General features: G+C 43.0%; 1 protein-coding gene across 1 annotated transcript; it reads right to left on the bottom strand.

Moving 5' to 3' along the window:
• Positions 1-1,558: 1,558 nt before the first annotated feature.
• LOC149282530 (ficolin-2-like) lies at positions 1,559-24,903 on the bottom strand. The gene is made up of 7 exons (XM_089498102.1): positions 24,882-24,903; positions 15,474-15,761; positions 14,764-14,928; positions 3,501-3,628; positions 2,733-2,862; positions 2,382-2,516; positions 1,559-1,800 (listed from the first exon to the last, which is right to left on the bottom strand). Exons 1-7 carry the CDS (start codon positions 24,901-24,903, stop codon positions 1,559-1,561), a joined length of 1,110 nt encoding a protein of 369 aa, XP_089354228.1.
• Between the last annotated feature and the right edge of the window lie 661 nt (positions 24,904-25,564).

Raw genomic sequence — 25,564 nt, 5'->3', positions numbered from 1 at the left:
TTGTGATGCTCAACTTTTTCAAAAAGTAAAGTTCAGATAGCAGGGTAAAAAGAAGCTGGTGGAAACGTTAAAATAAAGATGTGAATGGAGGGGGGGAAAAAAAGACGCAAATCGGAAACCTAGAGCACTGTCGTTAAGAAATAGCCACTATTTCCAACGCTATTTTTTTTTCTTTTCAGCTTCAAATAAAATACAGAGGTGTTTACCTGTAAATAAACCACTGAACCTTATTGATGCAGTTTTTCTTAATGCCCCTCTTTCGGTTGGTGCTCAGAGTATTGGATGGGGCGGAAAAGATGGCGGGCAGACGAAAGAGTTTAAAAGGCACAGCAAGTCATGGGAAAAATCAAAATTTTGAATCGGTTCAGCCCAAGTTAATTCTGTTCAATACCCCCCCCCCATTTTGTTTCTCCCCGTTATATTTATTCAGTCTTTTCCCTTCTAATTGGATTTTGAGTTTGGATTGCTAGACTTATTTTTTGTGTTGGGATTTTTTTTTTTTTTTTTAATTTTCTGAAATCAAAATAAAAATGAAGAAAATTTTTAAACCTAATACAAGGTTTCTCTGTAAGTCTTCAGATACTAGGAAGGCCGAGACTGTTAAAGGGGGGGCTGCGCTGTGATTAGGGAAGGAGGTTGCAGGTAGTGGTCGGATTGAGCAAACCCGGCAGTTCTGCCAGACCTTATTCTCAGCCTGTCGTTCCTGGTACACATCTCACACGCTGTGCACAAGATATAGGGATTAAGCACTTGTGTCAACTAGACCATTCAGGAGTAATTAAAGCAAGTGTTTGAATAAAGGTTTAGTTTGAAAACCAACAGGTTACGTTTTGTCTTTGTTGGAATAAACGTATCGTGCCATCTCCAGCCCCCTTATTTCCGTGCTATTGTTTAAAGTCTATTCTGATGTCGTGTGCAGAGAATTTTTAAGTCTGCCACGATCGTTTAAACTTAAAAACTCCATGTCGAAAGCCACGATTTTCTAAAGGGCTTTATTGTAATGCCTTTTAACCTGGGACTATACATGAGCTCTGCAATCCCCGGCTCCGTGATATCCCTCCTCCGGTGTTACACGGGACCAAGTTCTACGGGAAAACCTGAGCTAGATCTGTGAAATGGTTAAATTTTTAATGCTCTCCTCCGTCAGCCGTTCTGTGTAGAGTGCATGCGCCTGTATAACTATGGGGGGGGGGCTTAAACCTTCTACAGGACTAAAAGTGACAAATGGACATTTTATAGCCAAAACATTTTTTCCTATCCCCTCTATGGGTACAGTTGAGAAAAAAACAAAACAAAAGTCATGCTTCTAACGCACCAGACGTTTATTTTGAGATCTGTTGTGTTTCCGGAGTCTTTCATGTAGTGAGAATGTGGTAGGTACGTGGAAATGCCTCCCAGTAAAGATTAATACATTGAAGAAATGTAAACTCGGATAGGCAGGGGCACAGGGGGGCCATGTTGTGCTGTAGTTACATATACTTTTTAGTGTAGGTGGATAGGCGAAAGGCTTAAAATAGACGATGCGTGTAGGACTTGGTTCTGTCCGTCTCCTCCTGCGTTATACGGGCCTAGCCTTCATTTCTGAATATTTGAATGAGTAATGAAAGCCTTTAGCTTGTACCCAGTCGATGCCGTGGGTGTAGCTGCTGTGCTGCCCCTGCAGATACCGTCCGTTCAGGTTTGAGTGATGGCAGCTGTTATACCACCAGCCTCCGTAATACGTATTCGCACGTTTGCCTGGACTGGAATCTCTGTCCTTGGTGGAGAAGGGCATGTCGGCATGAACATCCAGGGAGTTTCCTAAAGCAGGTAAAACAAAACCATTTAACCAGGTGCTGGAACCAAAGAATATCATCATCCGGAGATCAATGATCTTGGGCAAGATACATGAGGGATTCCCGTAAAACAGATGCAGCGCATCATTTATTCTCCTACAGCGATGGAGACACCCACTTGAAGGTCGCCATTGTAGGAGATCATGATATTTACCTAAAGCAAGTGTTTGAATTAAGGTGCGACCTGCTTTATGGCAGCACATGTCCTTAAATGCCTGGCCGTGGCGTACCTGCGTTACCTGTAGCGCTGGGCCGGGCGATGCCTGCGTTACCCATGGTGTTATACCGGGCCGTAGCGTTCCTGCGTTGCCCATGGTGTTATACCGGGCCATGGTGTTATACGGGCTGTGGCGTACCTGCGTTACCCGTGGTGCTATACCGGGCCATGCTGTACCTGCGTTACCCATGGTGTTATACCGGGCCGTGGCGTACCTGCGTTACCCGTGGTGTTATACAGGGCCGTGCCGTACCTGCGTTACCCGTGGTGTTATACAGGGCCGTGCCGTACCTGCGTTACCCGTGGTGTTATACAGGGCCGTGCCGTACCTGCGTTACCCGTGGTGTAAGCTCCTAATAGCAATTTGTAATGTTCAGACTCTCCTAAAATTTTGAAAGACGCGTATTTGGCAAAATATTTTTTCGCTTCAAAGTCCTGTAGGTCGATGCGTAATTCCCACGTGCCTGAAAAAAAGGTGGAAACGGGAGCCGTGTTAAAATAAGCTACTAAAAAAAATATAACTGATGTATATTAAAGCATATTTTGTCTGTGAATAGGTAATTGAGCCGACATCTATCCGTTAAACGGGAGAGACCGGGAAATGTACAGAACGCTTCAGGTGCCAAAAACGAGATGTACAGAAGAAATCATAGGCCTAAAATTTTATGTAAAAAGATCACCTGATGAGGTCAGCATATGAAGATTATCATTTCCCAACAAAAACTCGTTCAAAGTGCTGCCAAACCCCATCTTATAGGAATTCCAGTCCCCGAAAAAATCCACCGAGCTGTCCCACCGTCTCTGGAAAACCTGCACAAAATAAAAAAACAAAACACTGAGATCAGACATCCCCCGTTTATAAATACATTCATTAACATGCCAACCGGAAAAGCAATACGGTATATATTTTTTTACTTTAATTATTTTTTCCCCCAAGTATCTTGAAAACTGTCATGAAAAAAATTTTTTTTAATCACCGACAATGACCATTGTAGAACCAGATTTATTATTTTTTTTTTATTTTTGTGCTAAAACATTTTTCTCCCCTATATATACATATATTCCTAGAGGGAATTGTCTATCTTCAAAGAAGGATGGACATATAGATATAAGTATAACTATTTCTTGGCTTTTATCACTTTCCTTTTTTTTTTTTTTTTTTTTTTACATCACAATTGTGTTTTTGGGGGGGTCACATATTGACGATTTATTATACAAATATATTTTATATCTATATGATATTTGACACACTTCATATATTAAATAGAATATATTTATTAATATATATTACATTATAATATTATATTTATTAAATACGTTAAATTTTCGTACTGATTATATACCATTGTGAGATTTTTATGAATGAAGAGCATTGGATCAAACGGTAAATGGAATATATATTGTAAAGATATTTTCTACATATTTCATCTTCCCTGCTGAGCACTTACGATCCAGCCTCCGCCGTCGGTGTGCATATCACACAACACCTTCAGGGGCCGTTTGCCATCCGGGTATATTGCGTACCAGTCGCTTAGAACGCTTCCCTGATCCAGAACCTCCTTACAGTTCCTCGGAGCTAAAAGCGAGAATTAAAAACACAATACGTCAAATAGTTGCATTTATTTGGATTCAAACCCAATAAGTAAGCAATAATAACGGTGAGTTTGCTGTATAACAGGAAGAATCTAGAATACAGAGGTAATAAGTACGTTACGTGGATTCATCCAATAAACAATAAAATAACGATAAAACGGATCCAATGAACGGGCATTAAAACACTCTGATTGTCTGGTTGTGTTAGTGTGAGTGCCTGGGTGTGTGTGCTTTAGTAAAAAGATTGTGAGGAGAACCGGTGTGTCCCAAAAATAGTGTGTGCTAAATAAGGAAATCTCTAAAAATACTTCCCTTTTGTTTTCTCACAGCTGCCTCCTTAAAAACAACTCTCTCCAGGTGTTGTAAAGTATAGGTTCAATTTCAATAGGGGGCGCTCATGTAAGAAAAACAAACGAAACAACAATAGTGTAGACCGTTCAGACGATACGGTGTTAATTATATTGCGTTAGTTGCACTCACAACGGTGCTGAAGATTTGTGTCTGTTTCTCATTCCCGTCTCATAGCAGCTCGTGAAAAAGGTAGTAAATGGTTGCACTCACGGAATCCAATGCACATACAATTATGTGCAAGGTGCACTCAGGGAGGGGGGGTAGGGGAAGCCCACGGTGTCCAGGATCCCTTCTCCAAATGTCGTGGAATTTCAGGTCCAATCCCCCGAACGCTATGATACAGTGCGGCAACTTCTTCCAGCCAGGGAGCGGGAAAACCACCCCCAGAGAATAAACAACTGCTGCTTATATTTAAAAATATAGATTTATTATGGGAATATCCCTTTTATTTAAATTTTAAAAAAGTACTTTAAGATATATAAAATATAAATCTGTAAAATTCAAACGATTAAGTGAAATAAAAAGTCTTTCCTCAACGCGTTTCGGCTTTAATGGCTTCCTCAGGAAAAAAGTATTTGATCGCTTCTTCCACTCTTTTTATGTGTTAATTCGTTGTATTTTCTTCCATGTACGCTAGATGGCGGTGCAACGTTGTTTCCCAGAACATAAGGACGTGTTGTACGCACATGTACACTAGGTGGCGCTGTTACGTCATTCCACAATACGTGAAGACGTATTGGAGGCTGGATGTGCGTACTGGCGTCATTCTGTTTATACGCGTCCCCATAGAAACGGCTTCTCCTTCTCCGTAGGGCTGTCTCTTTTCTTGGTGTTGCATCGGGTCCTAGTGTCCTGCTGTGCTGTGAAGTGCAGATGGTAAGCAATGACATTTGAAGACGGATTAACATGAAGGTAGTATAAACGCTATAGGATGTAAACGTTTAAGGATTTGATTGCATGAATGAGAAAACATTAAACGTGGATATATGAACTATAATTAAACATACTATGGGTTTTGTTTATACATAAATGTCTATATGAATCCAGGGAAAAGAGAGCAATAAGGGTGGAAAAGTGCCAAACAATAATACAAAATACGAAATATTGGAATTATGTATAATACATATAATACATATACAATGTCTATTCCCATGATTCAAAATTGATTAATTGAGAAAACAGGACATGAATTACAGTATCGCGGGACACCGTGTTTAATGCTTGAATTCTTAATGTTCCCAAGATGTTCCTAAATTCTTCCTTTAAGTGGTCTGATTGTTCTTCCCCCATACTGTGCATCACATGGACATTGTAATAAATAAATTACAAATTTGGTGGTGCAGGTGATGAATTTCTTAATTTCGTATGTAGTCCCTGTCCTATTACTGATAAAACTGTTCGTTTTCCTTGGTAGGTAGGTGCACATCTTGCACCTACCGCATGGGAAAAAACCAATGGGTTTCTTGCCCAGAAAGGTATTAAAATTAATTTCTGTTTTCTTTGTTGGGAGGAAAATGTTTTTCAAATTATTTGTGTTTTTTTGTATATGATTTGAGGTTTTTCCAGTAAGAGGGGACCTAAAATGTCATCGCTCTTCAGGACATGCCAGTGTTTCCGCAATATCTTTTTAATGTGGTGAGCCTTAGTATTATATTCCTTAATGAATGAAAAACTTAAATCTTTCTTGTTCATATTATGTTTGGGCTTTCCTTTTAGTAGATGAGATCTATCCATTTGTTCCACTTTCTGTTGACTTCTCGCTAATAACTCTATTGGATAGTGTTTCTCCCTAAATTTACTTTTAACATCTGTGGTGTGTTTAATAAAGTCCTGGTCCCGTGTACAGTTCCTCCTTATTCTCATCATCTGTGCCGTGGGGATGTTATCTAACCATGCTGGGTAATGACAGCTTGTGTAATCAATGAAACCATTGGCATCGGTAGCATTTTTATAATTTCTGGAGCATTGCCTTCTGTGAATAGTTCCACATCCAAGAATTCAACACTTTGCTTTAGTATGTTGAAAGTAAATTTTAGGTTGTATTGGTTCTAGTTGATGTATTCTATAAATTGATGTAATTTATCCAGTGTTCCCCTCCATATAATTAACACATAATCGATATATATCTCTTCCACAGCACCAGGTCTGCTTCAAATGGATTGTTGTGCCATATCTGTTCTGCTTCCCATTCGGCTACGAAAAGGTTGGCGTAACTCGGCACGAGCCTGGCACCCATGGCTGTCCCGCATGAATGGCGGTAAAACTGGTGTTCACACCAGAAATAGTTATATTTCAAAATAAAATCCTTCCGATGTGTTGCATGTTATCTCCATGTTTAATGCTATCTCAATGAGTAGTATTATGTCCATGTTTAATGCTATGTCCATATTTAATGTTATCTCTATGTGTAATGTGTGACAGTGTAAACCCCAGGGAGATGCTTAGTGTGGCATTTGGGTACAGGTGCTATCCAGATCGTAAATATGGGTCCCTGGGGTGGAGCAATTGGAGAGCAGGGTGGGCCAATGCTCCGTTTCCCCATGCTGTGGAAATGCCATGCCGAGTTTTCCAGGAGGCAAGAAATCTGCAGGATCCGGTCCGGGATTCCAATGGGGCCGGCATCAGGCACAGGAGCTGGACATTAAAAACCCCTGGAGCTTGATACTCAGAGAGACTGTTGGGGGAAGAGGAAGTTCCCTGTGCTCCCAGGGCAACGAGAGGCCCTGAAGAAGACAGTCCCTGAGCCAAGTGAGGCAATACCTGCCTGGACGTTCTGTGTGTTGTCTGGGGGAGGTTTTCCAGAGCCTGGCGTAGCTGGGTCTGGCTGGGAGGTTGAGGTAGTGGGTGATTAGGCTGGTCAGTCTGGACCAGCATAGTTCAGTTAGAGAGGGCTCCAATAGGGAGCTAGGTTTTCTTTTGCAGGTTTCACAGATATGCAATACTTTTATCCAGCAAAAAGAAACTTCACGTCCGGATCATCAATAAGTCGTCACAAACACATCAAGGCCATCCTCCCTAAGCATATGTATTTCAGCCAGCAATACACAAGGGCACATACCGTGCAACAGTCAAACAGCGGTTTTTGGGGTTTAAGCGGTTAAAATAAGGAGAAAAAAAAATCAAAAAAAAAAATAAAAAAAACAAAAAAAAAAATGAGCTGCTGTTCCTGGCTCTAATTGCCCTAGAGGACTGTGCTTAGGACCCCTAAAAGTGACATGTATGGCCCTCATGCTATAGGGTTTGTCACATATGGTGGAGGATGCGGGCAAAGCACTGCTATGGTCTGTGGGCAGAAAGCAGGAACCAACAAAAAAAAATGAGCTGCTGTTCCTGGCTCTAATTGCCCTAGAGGACTGTGCTTAGGACCCCTAAAAGTGACATGTATGGCCCTCATGCTATAGGGTTTGTCACATATGGTGGAGGATGCGGGCAAAGCACTGCTATGGTCTGTGGGCAGAAAGCAGGAACCAACAAAAAAAAAATGAGCTGCTGTTCCTGGCTCTAATTGCCCTAGAGGACTGTGCTTAGGACCCCTAAAAGTGACATGTATGGCCCTCATGCTATAGGGTTTGTCACATATGGTGGAGGATGCGGGCAAAGCACTGCTATGGTCTGTGGGCAGAAAGCAGGAACCAAAAAAAAAAAAAAACGAAAAAAATAACCACGCCTTATTTTTAACCGCTTAATCCCCAAAAACCACTGTTTGACTGTTGCATGGTATGTGCCCTTGTGTATTGCTGGCTGAAATACATATGCTTATGGAGGATGGCCTTGATGTGTTTGTGACGACTTATTGATGATCAGGACGTGAAGTTTCTTTTTGCTGGATAAAAGTATTGCATATCTGTGAAACCTGCAAAAGAAAACCTAGCTCCCAATTGGAGCCCTCTCTAACTGAACTATGCTGGTCCAGACTGACCAGCCTAATCACCCACTACCTCAACCTCCCAGCCAGACCCAGCTACGCCAGGCTCTGGAAAACCTCCCCCAGACAACACACAAAACGTCCAGGCAGGTATTGCCTCACTTGGCTCAGGGATTGTCTTCTTCAGGGCCTCTCCTTGCCCTAGGAGCACAGGGAACTACCTCTTCCCCCAACAGTCTCTCTGAGTGTTCAGCTCCAGGGGCTTTTCATGTCCAGCACCTGTGCCTGATGCCGGCCCCATAGGAATCCCGGACCGGATCCTGCAGATTTCTTGCCTCCTGGAAAACTCGGCATGGAATTTCCACAGCATGGGGAAACGGAGCATTGGCCCACCCTGCTCTCCAATTGCTCCACCCCAGGGACCCATATTTACAATCTGGATAGCACCTGTACACAAATGCTATGTCCATGTTTAATGCTTTATCCATGTATAAGGCAGTGTCAATGTTTAATGTTATCTCCATGTTTAATGTTATCTCTATGTGCAATGCTATGTCCATGTTTAATGCTATTGTCAGGAACCACTTTTTCGCTGCCTGAACCATGGCTTTTTTTATACCTGTGGTGTTTAAATCTGCTACCACTAGTGGCCGCCCTCTGGAGCACTCAGAACTCAGGTGTGCCTTGTTACCTGGGTTGAGCCCTAGCCAATACATCCAGCTGGGCCTTGTTACCTGTGATTACCCTGCCTTTATGAACCTGCCCTGCACTTCAGTCAGGGCCTTTGTATTGAAGTCTATGGATCTTCCTGCTGTGGCTCGGCACCTGTACTGTTCCTGGTTCCCTGCTTTGTGTCCTGATCAAGCGGACTCCCTGCTTTGTGTCCTGATCAAGTGGACTCCCTGCTGTGTGTCCTGATCAAGCGGACTCCCTGCTGCGTGTCCTGATCAAGCGGACTCCCTGCTGCGTGTCCTGATCAAGCGGACTCCCTGCTGCGTGTCCTGATCAAGCGGACTCCCTGCTGTGTGTCCTGATCAAGCGGACTCCCTGCTGTGTGTCCTGATCAAGCGGACTCCCTGCTGTGTGTCCTGATCAAGCGGACTCCCTGCTGTGTGACCTGATCAGGCGGACTCTCTGCTGTGTGTCCTGATCAGGCGGACTCCCTGCTGTGTGTCCTGATCAGGCGGACTCCCTGCTGTGTGTCCTGATCAGGCGGACTCCCTGCTGTGTGTCCTGATCAGGCGGACTCCCTGCTGTGTGTCCTGATCAGGCGGACTCCCTGCTGTGTGTCCTGATCAAGCGGACTCCCTGCTTTGCGTCCTTCCAAGCAGACTCCCTGCTTTGCCTCCCCATGAAGACCATTCACCTACATCTGTTACATCACCTGAGAAATCCAACAAGCCTGTTACCAGTATGAAAAAGGAATCTTCTAGGAAACGTGAACCCCTTACCACAACCGAATTGCAACAAAGGCGTGATGATGAGGCTTGCTTTTACTGTGGCAAAAAAGGGACACTGGATCACCCAATGTCCTCTGAAACCTCCCAAACCCTCTGTACTGATTGAACAGTCTACGTCACAAGCACAGAGCTCTCCTAAAAGGGGAAGTAGCTTTATTCCCCAGGACAGTGAACCCATGGAGTATATACCACCCCTGGTGATTCCTGATGCTTCTCAAACTCCAGTGGATGTCCAGGTGAAGCCTGATGACTGTTCTGTGATGGAATGCAGCTTCTGTGATTCTACAGTCTGTGGCAGTGTGGGTTGCTCCCATATGGATGAACTTCCTATTGCTTTCTGTTCAGCCATGATTGCAACTCCTATCACTCTTACCTCAGCAAAGTGTGATGCACCATAGACTACCATAGCCCCTAATATCTCCTCTGGACTGATAGCAAAGATTCATGACCCTATTCCATCTCTGAGGAGGAAGGGGCCTTCCATCAGTGCTTCCCATACCAAGTCTGCTTCTCCTGTTTTGAACCAGTGCAGTTCTGGTACTACCCCCCTGCCCCCAGTAGTGCCCTGGGTACAGGGCAGCTATGTGACCCCTGGTACATGGAAAGAGAAAGCACTGAATCATACCTTCTCATCAACTTCTTCAGCATCCAGTCCTAATATGGCCTATGATTGCACCACAGATAACCTTTCCTTTGATTGTGTTATTACCTCTAATGGCAATATAATCAGAAATGAAGACCTGGAGATCTGTGAACAAGCTTTACCAGGGGCTGCTGTGGGTCATCCTCTCTTGCTACACCACTACTCTGCCTACAGAACAATACCAGAATCTGAGGCAACTGGTTCGACAGTCACTATGGCAGAGGGCTGTTATATGCCGGGGTCAGTGTCTTCCAAGCTCCGAACAAAAGATTAGAGACCAGCGGGAACTACGCATGTCATTCCTGGGACAGCAACCCCAGGAGCAATGGGTATCCGAATTGGACAAGCTGGTCCAACAGGAGGTAGAGCTGGAAAATTACTATAGGGCTCTGCAGTGGTATACAGAGAAGAATGTTCTCCAGAGGGCTATGACTTTGGTGGCCCAGGATTATTATGGGATAGTCTTCAGGATCCGGACTTCGGAAGTACAGCGGAGTGGCGGATTCAGAAGATGCCCTAACCCCAGCTGAAGCGCTGGCAACAGGGCAGGGCATCGCTGGCCTCTGCCCAGCACACACCAAAGCTGCAGGAATTCAGGGAGATACAGCGGCCGACCCGCCTCAGCAGCAGAAGCAGGGAGGTGGAACAGCCGGTCCATCTCCCCAGCGGCAGAACCTAATTCCGGGACAGGAGGAACCTGACCTCCCTCCTCAACGGCAGCAGGAGCACCAGGGAGGGGATGCAGGAGACATAACTCCCCAGCGGTACCCGGAAGATGGCGCAGCCGGCCCATCTCCCCAGCAGCAGCAGGAGCAACAATTTTGGGAGGGCATTGATGGGCCAAATGAACTGACTGACTACGGAGTCAACCCGTTTGGGGTTTCCTCCTGTGTCAGTCCAATTTGGAGGGGGGAGAATTGTGACGGAACCCTCAATCACTGGGACCACTGGAGAGGCCTAACTGCCAGCCTCCTCCCTATTGACTATGGGCCCTGGGTTTGTAAAGACTTTTGTGGCTACCCCCAGCAGTATCATCTCATCACTGTCTGAGGGGATTATCTCCAGCATACAGCCAGGATCTGCAACCAGGGAGTGACTGCCATTGTTTCAGTTTAATGTTGTATGAATCAGTCCCCCGCCCCCCATTGTATTGTTAATCTCGTTACTGCCCCTGTTGTCTCTGGGAGGCAGATTAAGGGGGGCAGTTTGTGTCCCAATATCTTATTTTATGTAAATGTGTGTTTTGTTGGATATATCCAGCCCTGTGTGTCCGAAATAAATCAGTCTTCGTTTGGTTTTACCCTACACTGAGTCTCGGCTAGTGACTGGGGAACCGGGGAAAGTGTGTTGTCCCAGGCTAAGGGAGCACAAGACAGCGGAGGTAGTCGGTCGGACTAGACAGCTCCATGACAAATGCTATGTCCATGCTTAATGCTATGTCCATGCTTAATGCTATGTCATTGTGTAATGCAATGTCCATGTTTAATGTTATCTCTATGTGTAATGCTATGTCCATGTGTATCATTATCTCCATGTTTAACGCTACTCCCATGTGTAATGCTCTGTCCATGTTTAATGCTATGTCCATGTTTAATGCGATGTCTATTTTTAATGCGATGTCCGTTTATATTGAACTGATGATGTTAAGGCAGTCTATTAAAGGGAAAGAGCTTGCGGTGGAGGCATAATCATCCACCGAAGCTTTGTGCTTCCGTGTTGTCAATTACGTTTTGCCTTTTCTTTTCTACAGGTATAAATACACAGTTAACCTCTTAGTGTCCAGAGGGAAGGACAATCTTTCAAGCCATGGTTCCCCAGAGGTTTCCACCCTTAGGTGGTTTTTCCTCTCCTGCGTGCTGAAAGGTGACTCTTCGTGAGTCTCGAGGTTGCTTTCAGGCCTAATTAATTGGACTATTAATTTTGTAATTAATAATAAATAAATTAAATTACCATCAGTTTCTGTTGTGTTTTTTATACTATTGACTAAAAGTAGGTGTAACCATATGTAATAACAAAAATGAATGGAGTTTATCCAGACCAATGGTTCGGCCCAACCAGTGTGTATGCTAAAGAGCTGCAGGGCTGGCTTCCTCAGGGCCCTTTGCCAGGTATTTCATGCTTTATTAAAAAACACCAATGCACAGGTGTACAAAAAGGACAATGTATGAATTTAAAAGGTTACAAATTTGCATCAGTGCGTCTCATGTTTAGACGTCACTTACATCTTCACACACATCATAGTTAAACATTTAGAATGAGTAATGTTATACAAAATACTAAAACCCCATATTTTTCATATATATCTAAACCCTCACTAAATCAGTTAAATTGACAGAACATACCCCCAACAACAATTCAGGTGTCCAGATTGTATATGCATTTCGAGCATTTTAATTGGGCTTATAAGGTGTATATTGCTGTTTTGGAACTGTTTTTTTTTTTACATTTAGTATGTTGGGTTTGTAACTGGAAATTTTAAACAAAGAAGCCATGAACACCACCCAATCTAGGATATGTCACTAGTGGTTTCAGGACACAGTCCAAGCAGACATTTGGCCACCAATCACTGCCGAAATTAGCTATAGAAATACTTTGTTGAATTTTTTTTCACCAACGCTTCTGTGTTTTTTAGAATTTTTTTGGCACAGGTTATGAGTTATGGCAGAGAAATCCAGTATGTGTTTTTTAGATTATGGAAATACCCTACATGCATAGGTTTTTTTACATTATTTTTTTTTTTTTTAACTTGTCTGGAACAAACTTTTTGATAGCTGCGTAGAGTTTTTATATAGGTCATGTGCCATCAAAATACCCTACATTTTCATCTTGTTTTACTAAGTTGCAGCAATCCTACGTTTTTTTTGTTTTTTTTTATCTCAATTCAAATCTCCATTTATTCAAGGTATGCGTAAAGACAAGTTATAGTGTGTACATAAGAGGAATGAGAGACACCTCCCACGTTTGCACAGTAAAACAACGGTCCGCTAAAACAAATCGGTAAGCATACCAGGTTCCGAAAGACTCTAGAATGAACAGTGAACAAGACCAGATACGGAGAGGAGATCAACATACTGTGATCGTGTCAGAAAATACAGTATTACAAAAATACAGAAGTATTAATAAAAAATAAACATAACTAAAACAGAATCAAAACACTCCAGGATGTCATTGCAATCCTACTGTTAAAGCAAAAGCAGAACGATATATATATATATATTATTGAACATTTCCAATTCCCTATTTTTGTATGATACAGAGACCTGGTAGAGAGGGACAGGAAGGGCAGTGGTACCTAAGGAGTCTGTCCTAATACCTTTTTTTATAGCAGACTTTTTGTGCGTTTGGTGGGGGGATTGTACAAGGAAAATGCCATTTTTGTCTTTGGATCAGAGGATGTTTCTCAAAATCTTTAGCTGGAACTGTAGAAAAGTGTAATTCTTTCCAGTTCCAAATTTATCTTAAAGTACCTATGTATTAAACACGGAAACTTGGGTCAGGTAGATCACAACTTTTGTATACCATGTTGTGGTCTTGCCTAACACTAGGTAGGGATGTTGACTTTGATCAGAAAGGTATACCCCACCACGTTTTATTGTTATTGATAATGCACTGTGGTTTTGGGAACTGTGCATCACCCTTACCTCTGACATGTACCAGCACCAAACTTTCATTGTGTATGGAGGAGAGAACATACTCTACATGTCTTCACAGAGCACTTTTGTTTTGGGTACACCAATTGGTGGATGGAAGCTTTTTAGGCTGGGGTGTCATATATATATAAAAAAAAATTAAACAACTCCGGGCTGGTATCGGAATTATCTACCTGGATACCAAAGGTACATACATTTCTAGTTTCCTATTTTTCCTTCTTGCTACATAACCCTGCACCCACTGATCTTTATACTTTTTTAACCTGGTCCATGCTATAAGCACATAAGCTTTCTAGACCTCAGAGGTCTTTTCGTCACCATTTCTTCTGTAGGAGAGACCTCTGATGTCCAAACATACACCTTTCAATAGAAATCATACAACGTATGCAGTTAAGTGTCCATTTTGCTTGTGGAGCTCAGTAAGAACAATACCAAGACTTTGCTACACTTTTAATTTTATTTCAAATATTTTAAATACACGATGGATACTTAACATAGACACAACTGTACAATGGAACTGACAACATGTTTATATTGTTTTAAAGATACAACACCTGGCTTCTTCAAAATATACTTAATTAATTTTTTTTTAATTCAATCTGAATCCCGTTATGAGCGATGTATTCCTGGTTTTCATCACATTGGTTACAGATCTTCAATTTTATCTGGCAAGTGGGTCCAATACAAAAGCCCGACAAATGGAGATATTATTATATTGTGGAGCCTTGAACAAGTTTTCTAGTGTGAACTCTTAATTCAACTCTTTCTTATTCATTTATTGAATATCAATGCACTTATTTCACTTTTTTCAATTGTTTTTTTTTTCTCTCTAATTAATGATATAATTCATTATGTTTACTATGTTTTCGACATGGTAAGACGTGGTAAGTGGTAACTAGGTACCGGATAATTTGAGTTCCTCTAGACATATATACAGTGCACGCCGTCCCAGTGTCCTTAAACAGTTTGGTGGTTTCATGGTAACGTGAAAGTGGCCATACCAAGTCAGGACTCTAGGAACGGAGCTTAGAATCATGTTGATGCATTGTCATCTTTAAAGAGTTTCTTCTGAATCAATGTCATCGGGAAGGTTCATACAGGTTATCAGAGAAATATAGAGAAGAGCATCTCTGGATAGCTTCATCCTACTGATGGGAATCTCCGAGCGTGGTTTCTCCTTCTCTGTAACATAAGTTACATGCACCGGGCCTTTGAAGTCAGTTGTGGAGATGTTGTCATGTGTGTTCCGATTCATGTTGACACTTGAGTACTTCTGCGTACTCTTTGTAAAAGGAGTCACAGCCACCCCAACGCCTGTGCGAAGGACAAAGAACCATTTAAACAAGTGATATTCATAAACTGAATCGCAAATCTGATGTTGTAAGGATCGTCTTACCAGAAGGAATCCGGAATGCAGGAAAGGAACACGCTTGCTCAGTACAGGACACGCACAAGGGGCCTGAGATGGATAACAGGGCACTTGGCGGTGTTGCTGTAAGCACGGGTGATCAGGACAGCGCCGTTAAGCAGACCAGGGTCAGGATACCAGCAATAGTAACAGGATACAGGAAAAAATACGAGGGGCTCAATAAGTACGGAAGCACCAGTACAACTGAGCACCGGTGGATAGGTAAGAGAAGTTTAAATAGCCCGGGGAGGCGTTCCCCGGCGTCCCTGACGTAACCGCGCCCACCGTCGCCATAGCGACGCAGCGGAATCCAGGCGGCGGTCAGCCGCATAAATATTCATGAAGCGGCCGCGCGTGCGAGCGGCTGCTTCATGTAGCAGGGAACGGTGCCGGCGTTTCTGCCGGGAGGATGGAGAGGAACTTCCCCGCGTCTGCCAGGTAAGTGCCTTACAGGATCCCCCCGCAAGACGCGACCCCTGGGGGCGTGGAGAACCCGGCTTGAGAGGATGCAGCTTGTGGAATCTGCGAACACAGACGGGGGCATGCACCTGATCTGCCGGTTCCCAGGTTCTTTCTTCTGGGCTATACCCCTTCCAGTGTATCAGGTATTCCAAGTGTCCACGATGGATCCTGGAGTCAACAATCTTTTGTACCACATATTCCTCCACCCCATTGATGACAACAGGAGCAGGCGGAGGAGGTACACGGCCAGGAAAGGGGTTAGCTACCCATGGCTTGACTAGAGATACGTGGAACACGGGAGTGATGGGAGTGATAAAGGGCCATTGGAATACGGGAGTGATGGGAGTGATAAAGGGCCATTGGAACACGGGAGTGATGGGAGTCGTTCCCTGCTACATGAAGCAGCCGCTCGCACGCGCGGCCGCTTCATGAATATTTATGCGGCTGACCGCCGCCTGGATTCCGCTGCGTCGCTATGGCGACGGTGGGCGCGGTTACGTCAGGGACGCCGGGGAACGCCTCCCCGGGCTATTTAAACTTCTCTTACCTATCCACCGGGGCTCAGTTGTTCTGTAAGGATCGTCTTACCAGAAGGAATCCGGAATGCAGGAAAGGAACACGCTTGCTCAGTACAGGACACGCACAAGGGGCCTGAGATGGATAACAGGGCACTTGGCGGTGTTGCTGTAAGCACGGGTGATCAGGACAGCGCCGTTAAGCAGACCAGGGTCAGGATACCGGAGGTTCTCAGAGTCGTTAGGAAAGCCAGGGTCAGGATACCAGAAATACACAGGAGCCGAATGGAAAGCCGAGGTCAGGATGCCAGAGATACACAATAACCGTTTAGCGGACCGGGGTCAGGATGCCAGAGATACACAAGTCGTAAGAATAGCCAGGGTCAGGATTCCAGAAGTTCACGATAGCCGTTGAGCAGACCAGGGTCAGGATACCAGCAATAGTAACAGGATACAGGAAAAAATACGAGGGGCTCAATAAGTACGGAAGCACCAGTACAACTGAGCACCGGTGGATAGGTAAGAGAAGTTTAAATAGCCCGGGGAGGCGTTCCCCGGCGTCCCTGACGTAACCGCGCCCACCGTCGCCATAGCGACGCAGCGGAATCCAGGCGGCGGTCAGCCGCATAAATATTCATGAAGCGGCCGCGCGTGCGAGCGGCTGCTTCATGTAGCAGGGAACGGTGCCGGCGTTTCTGCCGGGAGGATGGAGAGGAACTTCCCCGCGTCTGCCAGGTAAGTGCCTTACAGATGTCATAATCCAACTCCATGAGTAAAATGACTACATTAAGCTTATTGCACGGCTTAGGGACAGCATTAGAACTCTTTGCTGTGTGATATACATGTATGTTGTGCGGATATATATATAGGCAATAAAGCTTGCTAAAATTGTATGTAAATACCCTTCTGCCCTCAAGCGTTACCTGCAAGAGGAGTCCAGACCGCCCAGTATAGGGTTATAGATTTCCACATATCAACACAACTATTTCCAAAGTGGGCAGAAAGGTCGCTTCCTGCCATATACGTGCCAGCCTTCCTACCGCCTGACACATCGCATCTCTCCCCTTCTTCGCAGCACGGGCTGAACGATGACAAGCGCAGCGCACATACGAGGTTCTCTTCCTGGGTACAAATAAAATCTTAGCTGCCATTGGCTGCACTGTTCAGCTCTGGAGTTATTTTTGTATGATTGGTCAATACATAACAACTCCCCTGCAATGCATGTGTTCTTCCTGTGTGTAAGTGTAAAGTGTCAGAGAAATGTATGCCCCGGGGGTATCCTAATCTCATTCTATTGGTGAGATTATTTCAAGTGTCACAAATCAGGGATTTGTATTGTTAAAGTGATGCTAAAAGGAAATTTGGGGCTTTAGTCATGATTTTGGCCATCTTGCCTTTGCTAAGGTCACAGACTCCAGCTTTTACTGACTATATCTCCCCAAATTAACTGGATCAAAAAAAACACCCATAAAAACTTCCTATTGCACAGGATGGTGAGTGTGTGGCTTTGTAAACCAGTGGCCCTCCGGGAATTTGCCTCGTATGCCAGATGACCAGTCCAGGCCTAGGTCTACTTCTTAAAGGGAGCTAGAACACATTTACAGAAGGGGGTACATAGAAAACTAATACAAGTCACATAGAAAGGATCCAGTTGTTAAAGAGGAAGAGAGATAAAGGGGAGAAGAGAGAGCAGGAGAGATAAACTGAAAGGGGGAGAGAGATGTGGACAAAGGGTGAGGTATACAGAAAGAGGAAGTGGAGAAAGAGGAAGAGATGTATATAGATGGGAGATGTGAAAACGGAGAGAAAGAGAAGGAGAGATAGGGAGAAAAGCAAGAGATAAACAAATGGGAGAGATAATGAGAAAGGGGAGGATCAAAGAGGCGTCTGTCTTCTTATTTATATTTATAAATACTCCAAGCTCCAGCTCTTCCATTTTGTAACGGAGAAGGACTGGAAACATAGGCGCCATCAACGCAGGAGGGGGTGGCGGTTCATGTGTACGATGGGCTCACATGAGTCTGCCCACGAGGCGGCAACAAAATGAGGTTTTGCCTAAGGTGGCTAAAACCCTTGCCCCAGCCCTGAGCTGAACACATCTCCCTACATGTGATATACTTACAACAAGTCAGCTCTAGCACTGGATCGGTGAACACTGCAGGAGAGGGTCTATTCAGACCCCCATGCACAAGCACGATAAGCATTCCCATTGATTTGAGTGAATCAGTGGCAAACAGTGACCACAGACGAGGAGGGAAGCTGCAGCAACAGGGCTACAACTTCTAGGTCATATAAGTGCTCTATTGCATTTTAGTTTTGATGAAGGCATATTAAAGTAACCTTCACGACAATGGCTGCTTAGCTATGATTTTCGTTTTTCTCATGTACTGTAACCACTCACATTATATATTGGGGGGGTTCAGGACAAGAAAATATAAGAGTCCATTATTTTGATCATATCATATAATGTATTAAAAATATATATATAGTAAAAATTGAAAATGCTTTTTACTACAAGAACTAATGAAAATACCTGCTAAATAGATTTTAAAATTTGCCCTGAGTTTAGAAATACCCAATGTTTTTGTATTTTTGCAAGTTATAGGGCAATAAGTACAAGTAGCATATTACTATTTTTAGTAAAATGTCCCCTTAAGTTCTACACTATTCACATACTATCCAACATGTGATCCATGTTGGAATCTTGGACCCAGACTCGCATAGCTTTCTACCATTTTGTTGGTTGCATGTAGTTGCTGGTATGTTTTCAAAATCCAGGCCAATCTTCTGCCCCAATTCTCATGTTTGCAGGTGAACTAAAAGCCTGTGTGATACCTAAAACAAAGTCCACGTTAGTGACCCATTTCAATATAAATGTTTATATTAATGTATTTGCTAAGAACAAGACATAATTTATTATTCAGAAAAGAAACTCTCATTGCCAATATAGCTAACTTAAAGATGTGTGTAACATGTAACACTGAAGTTTTATTTGATAAAGAAGGAATGGCCATTTGAAGTCACTGTGCTTAGTCGAGTTTTAGCTGATTGTTAAGATAAACCAACTCTGAATTCATACTTCTCTCTATGTAAAACAAGCGGATTGAGAGTATCTTTTTAAGCATGTTTGCAGGGATCAGTTGAACATCAGATAATCACTTGTAAATTCCTGGTGGATACTGTGATGTTCTTGTACTCAACGTGTAGCTCTAAACTAAGCAAATGTACTAAAAGTTGCAAACATACTGTATGTCAAAAAAAATAAAAAAATCTGCTTCATAGGTAGTTTAAAATAACGCATTTTGACACATTTGTGTCTACAGTGCATTACTCCAGTTACCCAGGAACGCAAATCAAAAACTCTGTAATGGCATTAAATGTATCAGTAAATCAGACTAAAGCTTCCAGGGATAGTGATAAAAATCTTTATCATACCCTTTGTAAGATTCTAGTACTGGTTGTTTTTCATACCCTCTTTATAAAAGCCTTGCTATATGGAAAACAATTGAATAATAACATCTTGGTGATACTTACATTACATTCTTGGACATACACTATATGGACAAAAGTATTGGGACACATGACCATTACACCAACAGGGATTTTTATGACATCGCATTCTAAATACATAGACATTAATATGTAGTTGGACTCTCCTTTGCAGCTATAACAGCTTCTTCTCTTATGGGAAGGCTTTCCACAAGATTTTGGAGAGTTTCTGTTGGAATTTCTGCCCATTTATCCAGTAGAGCGTTTGTGAGGTCAGGCACTGATGTTGGACGAGAAGGACAGACTCACAATCTCCATTCCAGTTCATCCCAAAGGTGTTTGATGGGGTTGAGGTCAGGGCTTTGTGCGGGTCAGTCAACTTCTTCCACACTAAACCCATTTTTATGGACCTTGCTTTGTGCACTGGGCACAGTCAAACTGGGATAGGAAAGGGCCTTCCCAGGGGCATAACTAGAAACCACGGGGCACTGGTGCAGGCCCCCCAACTGCAACAACTAGTCTGTGCCTTCCCCTTACCCTCCCTTCCAACATATGTAAACACACTTACACAAATTACAGACACTTACTCATACTCACTGACACACACTCCATCTCACCCCACTTACGCAATTACTCATCCATGCTCGCACACACAAGTATACATCTATGCTCACATACACGCACACACACAAGAACACATCCATGCTTTCACACACAAGTACACATCCATGATCACACACACCTACAAGTTAACATCCATGATCACACATACACGTGCACAGGAATGCTCATACAGGCACACACATATTATACATATATATATATATAGATTTATTCACGGGTAATGCCTCTCGTTTAGACTTAATATAAAGTAACATCATGGCTGCTGAGGTTTATACTGCCTTTTCATTAGTATGGTCAGTTCTATAAGAAACCTGCATATGTAGCCTAGAATGTAACCTCATTGATATAATTTGTTACTATGGAAAAGTTATACTCCGCTTACATGATTTCACGTTACATCACTTTTTTTCTTGGAAGCTTCCAAGGTGTTGCCTGTACTCAGCACCATATGTGGAATATCACCTTTAGGGATAAAACATTTTGAATAGATGTCTCTCTGAATAGGGACACCATATTGCATGTATTGTTGTTTTAGAGGACTCTTTATCGAGTAGAGTGTCTCTTTATAGGACTCCTGTTATGTAATCACAGTCTTCAAGCCTCTCAAATCATCCTGCCTTTACACAGACATTTCGCTTTGTATTTATCAATATTGCTTCCTTACACAATACCTTTCGTCCATGGTCTATCCGTTTCTGTCTTATCACAAAGCATAAGATACAGGAGAATATTAACCTGAAAGAAAACCGAGGCATTTATGTTTCAATTGTATACATTAGGTCGATAAACTCACAAGCTGTGTTTGCTTGTCAAGTAGCGTATGATGAAGTTTAATATACAGAACCAACCTACAAATGTATATACTGTATTTTCTCGATTATAAGACGAGGTTTTTTTCAGAGCAAATGCTCTGAAAAATACCCCTCGTCTTATAATCAGACCTCAAATAGGTCTGACTATGAGACAACTAAGATCCAGATCCCCCGCAGCTGCAGGGGTCCTGGATCCTCCTGTCTCCCCCCCCCCGCCCCACTTACCGGTACTTCTGAGTCCCCGGTGTGCAGCTGGGGCAGCGTGTAGATGTTCCCCGCACCGGTGCGGCAAATTCTCTCTGACAGTCGGGGAAGGTCTGCACGATGGACGCAGACAACCCCCGCTGCTAGCCACACCTCCTTCCGGCTGCAGCGGAAGTTGTTTACGCGAATCGCATAGACATCTACACGCTGCCCCGGCTACATGACAGAGGACTTAAGTACCGGTAAGTTTGGAGGAGGGAGGGGGAGTGTTAAACGGGGGGGCATAAGGCATTTCTGGAGGCAGAGTGCTCTGTGAAATACCTTTTAACCCCCTCAATGCCACTCTGCCTCCAGAAATGCCTTTTTAACCCTCTATACGCCACTCTGCCTCCTGAAATGCCTTAAACCTCCCTATATGCCACTCTTTCCGATAATATGCCTTTTAACCCTCTAAATACCAGAGTGGCATATAGGGGTATAAGGCATTTCTGGAGGCAGAGTGGCACATAGGGGGTCAAAAGGCATATCAGGGGGCACAGTGGCATTTAGAGGGTTAAAAGGCATATCATGGGGCACAGTGGCATATAGGGGGTATAAGGCATTTCTGGGGCAGATGTGCATAACTGGAGGGCAGGTTGGAAAATAGAAGGAAATAAAACCAAAATATTTTTCGTAATCATAGCTTTTATTAAAAAAAATAGTTTACATGAATTAACATTTACCGGTAAAACTTTTTTTCCTATAGGGTCGTCTTATATTCAGGCTTTTTCTTTTTTTTCTTAAATTAATATTCAGATTTGGGGGGTCGTCTTATAATCGAGCAAATACGGTATTAACTATATCAAACACCTGTGTTTTTTTGTTTGTAAATAGGTTTGTGAAGAAGTGTATATAATAAAAATACTATATTTTATAATTGCACTGGACTTTTTTCTGCCTTTAAGAAGCGGTTTACATGTTACCATATTTCTATGTAAGACTACATTTTGGTTCAAAATATTACAGAAATTATATTCAAGGTTGCCTTTCATTTAGACCTCTTCTGTTGCCCCATGAGTGTGGTGGACGATTACCTTAAGATGACATGAAAAACCCCATGCCTGGGCAACAGAATCCTGGTAGCCGTTTAATACAAGTCCCTTGCTGCATAAGATCCTGGACCAGGTTACACGTAACAAATTGTTAAGCAAAAAGAGAAGTTCAATACTGCATGAAAAATTAGATTAAACTTTATTATTGGTATACTCGTTCATACAATTAAAATAAAATATTTAACAAGCAGAGATAATACAAGTGTTTTTCTTCTTTACTTGTGGCAGCAGAAGATTCTGCAATAGAAACAAAAGACTTAATATTAATGGTTATAATGGCAAGAGGTCAACCTGAAGTCCATCTTTGTGCAGGAGATTATGCGCAGAAAATCTTTTTTTTTTTTATATATATATCAAATAGGCATACCTGGGAACTCTCTGTGTTTGACCTGGAGATCTCCAGTTGAAGTACCTACCGGTTCCTCCGGGTCTCGGGAGCGGGGTCTTGATGCACCCCGCTCCCTGCCCATTTGCCCTTTAAATGGGCGTGTTTCAGTCTAATTTCTCCTACCTTATTTACGTATTTACCTTCAGTATTAGCCAACAACCTCTATTGCCCTCTTTCCTTTCCTTTATTCTTGTACTTTTACTAATGCTCTATTTTCAGTCCTTAAACTTGGCTTACTTCTGTCTATCTTCTTCCTCTGCTTCCTCTACCACCACTGCTACCTCCGCTATCTTGACTTCCTCTTCTCTGATGCAATGCAAAGAAAAAAAGTTGCTTTACAAAGAGTTTTAATTAGCATGCTTGTGAACTAATAAAATTCCTCCTTGTTTTCGAGGTTAAAGAATAAGATTTACTCTCCAAATCAGGGGCGTAACTTGAAACCTCAGGGCCCCGGTGCGAGAATCTATTAAGGCCCCCCCCACCCCCAACCCATCTATCCCTTTCTCACTATCTCCCCTCTCCCTCCCTACTTCCCTTCTCACAATCTACCCTCTCCCTCTCTACACCCCTTCTCACGATCTCCCCTCTCCCTCCCTAACCCCCCCTTCTCATGATCTACCCTCTCCCTCCCTACCCCCCTTCTCACGATCTACCCTCTCCCTCCCTACCCCCCTTCTCACGAGCTACCCTCTCCCTCCATAGCCCCCCTTCTCTCGATCTACCCTCTCCCTCCCTACCCCCCTTCTCACGATCTACCCTCTCCCTCCCTATCCCCCCTTCTCACGATCTACCCTCTCCATCCCTACCCCCCCTTCTCACGATCTACCCTCTCCCTCCCTACCCCCCCTTCTCACGATCTACCCACCCACCCACTCCCTCCCTACCCCCCTTTATAAAACCCACATAGCTACTGTCGCATTTCTACACTCATGAAAAAAAATGAGATGTCCCATTGAAAGAATTCTTTTATACACAGGTTATTCTTAATTCTGTTTCCTATTGGTAACTGTATTTAACTCTTTGTGTTTTGTGAAAATGCAGCATGTAGTAGCAAAGCAGGAACAGCGAGCCGGTCCAGAGTTACCCGAAACATTCCTGATTACACAGAACAAAAGAATTTCATGAAACTGTACTGTCTTCCCTGTTTTTACACCGACACTGGTTAGCGCTAGCAAAATACCACTATAAAATCTAACATTTCATTTAGTAAAGTACAGGCCATTGGATTTAGTGACCTGATCTGAGCAAATCCACAGCGCGGAAGCACTTAATTAATCCCAGCGATCCACTTCATTGATTACAACCTACAGTGCAGCATCTCAATCAAGTTGGCACCTGATGGGGAAAGACGAGACTTGGGCAACGTCCTTTTATTATCCGTCTCATGAAATGTTAGGATAGCGCATTAATTGCACTGTATTTAGTTGGTTCATTTACAGTATATATATATATATATATATATATATATATATATATATATATATATATATATACGTATATATATATTGTCTTGGTTGTTGGCTGAAGTTGACTGATCCATTATATATTTCATTTACTAAAACCTAGAACCATCATTTTGTATTTCAACAATAGTTAGATCTCACGGTTGCCAATCTTTTGCCTTTTTTGTGTGTTTACAATATGGGATAAATTAACTGAATTCGTCGCCCAGGAAGCCTTAGGCACATTTCTTCTTTAACGGACACAATGTAGCCTCTTGGGCGACGACTGAGGCTCCTGTTGCACCAAGCTTATGCTAGCCGGTTAAAAAGGGAGATCACCGATCTCCCCAACCGGCCCACCAATACTATGGAGGACTGAGAAGAGTCTGATCAGATACCAAAAACATTGTGCATGCCCGTTAATAAATAATAACAAAATGATGTCATCATCACCAGTGTCAAACGGTCTACTTGTGCATTAAGAGGATTCTGAAGGCCACCTACACCATTTGGTGGCTAGAATGGACCTTGGAACATCTACTCCATCATGATATAGTAGCTATTAAACAATTCCTCCAGGACTGTTTAGTAGCAGGACTGTCAGAGGATTAACGCACCGTTACCCCCGAGGCTGCATGGGCGTAAAAGCTCGCATATTTCTTTTGTTTAATATGTTACCTTTTCCCAGCACGTCTACCTCTGAGTCTTCCTAGAAGAACTCAGCAGAGCAGGAATTTTATTTAATTAAAAAGTCTGGGGACAATTGCTGAAAAAAGTCGGTTAACGACAAAACGAGACGAGAAGCAGCTCTGCAGAACAGAGTTAATTGTACCCCGGAAATTCATTTTCTTCATCGTTCTAAAAACTTAAAGCGATGGCTGCGGCTGCACCTGTCACCGTCCCCAATGGAGACATTATTTTATCAGAGACGACGAGATCTCCAAAAGTCATTAACATCAGCGGAAAAGGTCAGGGGTAATTTTTATGGGCAAATTCAGTGCTTCGTTGCAAATAGCTGCTCCAGGACAGGCTCGGCCGGCTTATGATCCTTTCACATTTACCAAGACCACAGTCTCATGATACCCCAGCCACAATTAAAGTGCCACCCTTCCCTGACGCAGCCACATTCGTCTTTAGTTTCTCCCGTCCAATGTTGCATTTGTTCGTTCATTATTCGGACGAAACGGTAGAATTCAGCATGAAATCACAATCAAGTCTAGTGAGGATGGCTCTCCACGTTTGCTGTTGGCTTCCCTGGAATAATCTGTACTATTTCAAAATATTCTAGATTCTTTTACTTTTGGTAAAAATAGAACTATGGTGGTTTTTAGCAGTTTAGGGGTGACTAATATATATAATCAATATATACAGTATATATATATATATATATTAATTTGTTATCCTTTTAGCAACATCATTTCTAATTAGTAATTACTTTTCTCATCTTTAATGAAATCTCAGAATTTCAATAATCCTAATTCTATGTTCCAAAGCATGTTTTGGAAACATTGGCTA

This window comes from Sceloporus occidentalis, unplaced genomic scaffold (assembly GCF_023333645.1).
Source record: "Sceloporus occidentalis isolate IW3139 unplaced genomic scaffold, rSceOcc1.0.p SCAF_113, whole genome shotgun sequence".
Classification (NCBI taxonomy): domain Eukaryota; kingdom Metazoa; phylum Chordata; class Lepidosauria; order Squamata; family Phrynosomatidae; genus Sceloporus; species Sceloporus occidentalis.
This window is presented reverse-complemented; position numbering and strand designations above follow the sequence as displayed.